Source organism: Ochlerotatus camptorhynchus, unplaced genomic scaffold (genome assembly GCF_037179485.1).
Source record: "Ochlerotatus camptorhynchus isolate MF236.1 unplaced genomic scaffold, CSIRO-AGI_Acam_v1.1 ptg000138l, whole genome shotgun sequence".
In the NCBI taxonomy this organism is placed as follows: domain Eukaryota; kingdom Metazoa; phylum Arthropoda; class Insecta; order Diptera; family Culicidae; genus Ochlerotatus; species Ochlerotatus camptorhynchus.
In genome coordinates this window covers 163,706-169,745 of record NW_027040628.1, presented here as the reverse complement: position 1 = coordinate 169,745, position 6,040 = coordinate 163,706, and the positions used below count along the sequence as shown (strand labels likewise).

Below are 6,040 nucleotides of genomic sequence, written 5' to 3'. Positions count from 1 at the left end.
TTTTTCGTCAAACCACTATCGATAACTATTTATGTAAGTTGGAGAAGGTCGTCTCTTGCTTTCGGCAACGTGAGTTCTCGGGTTTTATCCCGGTTGTGTGACTGCGTAGTACCTACATATTCCGTAGTGGATTGTGTGGAAACGGTAAGCCTATTGAAACCAAAAGTGTAGAGATAATGAAACCGGAAATTACACGTTTAACACTGATTGTATTCTGTTTACTTCCGCAGAGCCGCAGTAGCCAAATTCTTAAAGTAACCGACAGTCAAAATGTCGCTCACCAGCTTGTATAAACGTGCCCTAGTCAAGTATCCCGTGTTGGTGCAATCGGTGCAATCCGGCATTCTGATGGGAACAGGCGATATTATCGCGCAAACTATGGTAGAGAAACGAACCATTGGAACTATCGACGGGATGCGAGTGTTCAGATTCTTTGGGATTGGATTTTGCATCGGCGTGAGTCCTAGGTAACACATCTCGACTCTTTCTCCAAATTACCCTTTGATCTCGCATTTTAGGGCCCTGGTCTGCGTAAATGGTATGGTGTATTGGATAAGCACGTCACCGGCAAAACGAAGGCGGCTGCTACCTTCAAAAAGGTAGCACTCGATCAGTTGATCTTTGCTCCGATCTTCCTGGGCACACTTATCGGTACGATTGGCGTTCTTCAAGGCAACAATAGGGAACAAATCGAACGTAAACTCAAAAACGAGTATCCTGACATTCTATTGACAAACTACTACATCTGGCCCTGGATCCAGCTGACCAATTTCTATCTTGTGCCATTGAACTACCAAGTGCTACTGGTACAGGCTGTTGCCGTATTTTGGAACACGTATCTCTCGTGGAAGACAAATTGCAACGATACGACCAAAGTGTTGGCCATTAAGTCGGAAGCCGTCGTAGCGGAAGAATCGAAGGAGAATGCCTTCTAAAAAAGGAACCTGTGTTTGGTGACCGCGCGATTGGTGCCAACTGACGGAACTGGAACATTCGGATGTGATATTTAAGTTCGGTTGTAGATGTAAAATTACTAGCTTGACAAATGAAGGTCGATTTTAAATCTACTTGTTACGATAGTGAACGGCGTAATATTTGAAATTTTCGAATTAAATGAACGGGCACTAAATAATTGTTTGGTTCCTGTAGAAACGAAATCCTGAAAATGCTTGTTGTGAGACAACTTCTTTTATGGGACCTAATCTCAGCCTATGCCCCTATCTTGGGCCTATCGCTTAAATTCAGGTTTATATTATCTGTTGCTTTGGAAAGAAAATGCGCCGAAATCGTCGCAGAACTCGTCGCCATAACGCGATTTCTTCACGTTTTCTGCATGTTGCTTTTGAAATTATCTGACGTAGGTACGTCTCACCACTCTATCACTTGGTGAGTGTGTTCGTTTTTGTGCTCAAATGTACTTGTATGACACATTTTACCAGGATGTATTCACGTTGTTACCTGATTTTTAACAGTATGTGTACTGTTAGGTACTTTACAAAAATTTAATGTAATTGAATTTGGAAATTGAAATAATTGAAAATAGGATAGAGCGCTACTTCGTCGTAATCGCAGAACGAATTCGCTTTTTCTACACACTTAGTTTTTTCTACCGAGCTCGGCTGTGCAAATCTCGGCAAAAAAAGTTCTAGTGAGATCTCAGCAAACAAATGAAATGTTTGCTGAGATTCAGCTAAGCATTATCCGAGATTCAGCAATCAAATGTCACTTTTGCTGAGATCTTAGTGAAACTTTTTTTGCCGAGCTTTGCACAGCCGAGCTCGGTAGAAAAAAACTAAGTGTGTCCGTTTATCCGTAGGACGAAGAAAATCTAATGGCGTTTCAATGCGTTAGGACGGAATTGATACTCGTAGAACGAATTTAGAATCAAGAAGCTGTATTAGATTTTAAACAATATCTCAACAATTTGTGACTTTTTATCAAATCCTACGGTACGTATGGAAAGGTGAATACATTTAGAATGACTTCTTTCACAGAAATTTTCCTTTTTGTGTTTAAACTCGTTCAGAAAAGAGAGGTAAAGCACGGGTTGTGCTTAGTAGGACGGACTATGTGTTACTTTCAGTGTTATGTGCTCAAATAAAAAGCTCTTGAAAAATTCATATAGGAAACTTAAAGCCCTTTCTAAAACTGCAATAATATTTAGGAGTTACTTTGCATTTTTCAGTTAAAGTACAAAAACTGGTAAAAGCTATTGTAGAGTCACGTAGAATGTGTCAGTATCAGTTTGTTCACGTGACTCAATGTGAGAACAGCAGAGCAGAGTGACCAGCAAACCTAAAAAACCGGGAATTTGTAAAGACACCGGAAAAAATAAGAGAACCGGCAAAAATCAATATGCCTAAATACTTGGGCCTATTCTGCGCGGCGTGTGAGGTGAGGTGACAGTGAAGTGATGGTGAAGTGACAATTCAGTGCCAACATTTCAAAGCGGCGTAATTGCTTTTGTAAACAATGACTTTAGCCGTCAATTTCTCGCGAATGAAATCTTACCTCTCCAAAATAACAATGCTAGCTGGTAGAGGAAACATTCCTCTACCTGCTGGTGTCATTATTTTTCATGAGTGATATTTCATTCGCGAAAAATCGACGGCTAAAGCCATTGTTTACAAATGCAATTACGCCCCTTTGAAATGTTGGCACTGAATTCTCACTTCGTGTGAGGTGACTCTCCATTTGATTTGCATGGAGAGTCACATCATCCGAGGTGACAATTCAGTGTCAACATTTCAAAGAGGCGTAATTACTTTTGTAAACAATGGCTTAGCCGTCGATTTCTCGCAAATTAAAGCTCACCCCTCCAAATTAACAATTCCAGCTGGTAGAGGATACATTCCTCTACCTGTTGAAGTCATTGATTTTCATGTGTGAGCTTTTATTCGCGAGAAATCGACGGTTAAAGCCATTGTTTACAATAGCAATTACGCCCCTTTGAAATGTTGACACTGAATTGTCACTTCACCATCATTTCACTGCCACTTCACCTCACACGCCACGCAGAATAGGCTTAACTGTCAGTTAAATTACTGGTTGTTTATTGTTATTGTTTTGTATGGATGGTATGGACAAAGAAGAATACTAAGATGAAACAGTCGGAAGAAAAACTTTCTATTTTAGTGTCTCTTTCACGGTCCCTTTCATCCAATGAAAACCCCCCGTATGCAAGGTAATTTTGTGGTTTAGCTGCCCCCTCGGTAGAGATAAAATTTTGCGCTCTGTTTTATCAAAACAATCACACCAAAATCAGAGAATTCCCATTTTTTAATTACTCGATTAACAACTAATCGATTATTTTTTGTTTGTTGTGCTGTCATTTTTCCACCTATGAGAGTGCAGCACATGTTTGAAACGATCGGTGATGGTCCTCTGGAGAAGTTAATGCTGATATCAGCATGATATAACCACAAACGAAGTGACAGACGACTAACTGGCGAAGAAATCCATTAAAATAATGTGGTTCACTGTAATAGAATTTTCTTGGAAGCTTGTGCCATCATCCACCAGATGGGTTAGTTTTTTTGTTTTGATTTGAACAAAGTTGATTTTGTGTGCAATGATTCTTTGACAGTGTGCAAAGAGTGTATCATTTTGTCATTTTTTTATGCATTTCAGTTTTGAGTAGAGTGAAAGAGATAGAACCAAAACATTCTAGTACATTTGGTGAAAATGCTAGTTCAATCTAGTAGTAGTGTTGCCATGTGGTACAATCATAGAGGTAACTCTAAGACCACTGGGTCCCGAAGAAAATCATTATTATTTTTGGCTCACTCAGTACCAGAACAACGGTCCCAAGCAGTCCCAAGCTATTTCACTCACCCCTGCATGTTCTGCATGAATCCACACACCCCTGATGTTATCTGTCAAACTTTCATAGCGAATCAAAACAAACATAGTGTAGTAATAGAATTTCAACTAGAATAGGGTACGTTAATCGTTTGCTTGGGACCAATAGGCTACTAAAGTGGTGAGCCAATTTAAAATCGTTAGTTTCGTATTGATTGTTGGTACAATTCAGTAGTAGTGGTGTTGTCATGTGGTACACTGAAAAATTGAAATAGCAGGTTAGTCACCAAAGTTTTCGAGCCGCTCCGTCTGTCACTTCGTTTGTGATATAACCGGTTACAAATATTTTACTTTTCGGTTCGTTAATCGACTGATTCGAATAATAATGAAAATCGGCCATAACTAGATGAATGTGAAACGTCATTTCAAATATATGGACCGTACATAAATAATGATACAATTTGAAAGGGACCGGGGCTAATCACAAATTACGTCACACGGTAACTGAAATAAACACGAGTGTTCACCGGTTGGTATGGATGCACTAGTTTACCATTATTAATAATGTTTATTTTTTCTACACAAACTTATAATAAAGTTTCTGAAACATATAGGGGAAATGTTGGCTTCGGCAATACCTTAACCTATTATCGTCAGGGGGTAAACAACGTCCTTGACAGCTCAATTTTGGCATGTGGATACATTGTGTTTCAGAGCATCTATTGGCCAAATTTGAGTGCTCTAGGACTTTGTTTACCCCCCTGACGATAATAGGTTAAGGTATTACCGAAGTCAACATTTCCCCTACTTAAGAATTCGTTATGATTTTTAACCATATTTCAAAATTATAAACTTATGTGGTACTTTTTCCAATTGGTTTGATATTAAGCAATCTCAAATCAAACAATTTAAATTGTTGGATCAATACTTAGATTAATTCCCGGTTAATGACATCCCTAATAAACAAATACCATAAACGAACGGTAACCCGGATGGTAGAAATACCCCACAAATAGTTTGAATGATACCCTGAACACGTCGTTAAGCTCGTTCTTATGGTTATTTTTTTTTATTAGGGATTTTTAAACTAGGATCTTGCAACGTATTATAAGTTGTTTACAAGATTTAAGACACTCTCGAGTCCCTTTGAATCTCGAAAAGGGTTGTGGCAAGGTGATGGACTTTCGTGTCTGCTATTTAACATTGCGTTGGAAGCAATCCTCTGTCAAGAAGGAGGGTTGCTGAAGCCACCACCATTGGTGGTGTCAGAACTGTAGCCTACAGTTTTTATGCTATGTTTATATCAAGAACAACATGTGAAAAGGGCATACAAGCTTTTTGTAAACAAACCTTCTTATGCCCTTTGCTCGCCACCTATACACGGTAATCGCAAAAAACTCGTTTATGACTATAAAGTACGCATTTTTGAAAGAAAACGGGAGTACCCATAAAATGACTAAAATTTTACGCATTTATGAGTAATTGATAGTACAAAATGATTAAAATTTATGCATTTATAAGTAACAGATACTCATACACGGACAGATAATTGTTTGCATTGAACCAAAAAAAAAAAACTTTAATTGTATTTAAACAAACAATTCCGGTTGAAATTATATTGCATTTTGTTGTTTCAATAATACTTGTTCATATAAATTCAAAATAGGATTCTTTTTGTTTTAATAAGCCACTTTTCAACTGCAACTATTATAAAAATAACAATATTCTATTATTAAGCCAACAACGAGGCCAACAATAGTTAATTTTAATTTAGCATTTATTTGCTGTGTCCATTCCCCGGGCCATGAATGCAAAAATAACTACCAACCATTCTCTCGTTTACACCCGGACAAAAATTTAAACAATAACAAAACTTCCGCGTTCCACGTAAGTATTGTTTTTAATTGTGAATTTCGGGAAATCAGTGCAAAATTTCCGAAAATCTTGAGACTTGAGGTAAGTAAGAATGCTGTAATTCGAGCTGCAGTTGATAATAATATAATCAATTTTTTTTCCTTGATTTTTTCCGTCGATCTAGTTTTCCGTACTGAGTACCAATGCTCCCGACACCAGGAAGGCAGCTCCCACACCTGGACCCTACATATCGACCCATCAACTCATGAACCGGGGGTTTTATTTTATGTCTCAGAAATTCAATTGCAATGCAAAACATAAAAAAAAATTGCCGTATTATTTTTGCAACAATAAACATATTTTTATTTCTACTGCGTGAATTGTC

At 38.0% G+C, this 6,040-nt stretch overlaps 1 protein-coding gene across 1 annotated transcript; it reads left to right on the top strand.

Annotated features, from left to right (window-relative positions):
- Nucleotides 1-975, top strand: Mpv17 (Mitochondrial inner membrane protein MPV17). Its single transcript, XM_065221059.1, has 3 exons — nt 1-144; nt 231-456; nt 519-975. Exons 2-3 carry the CDS (start codon nt 271-273, stop codon nt 933-935), a joined length of 603 nt encoding a protein of 200 aa, XP_065077131.1. The 5' UTR covers nt 1-144; nt 231-270; the 3' UTR covers nt 936-975.
- Nucleotides 976-6,040: the final 5,065 nt, after the last annotated feature.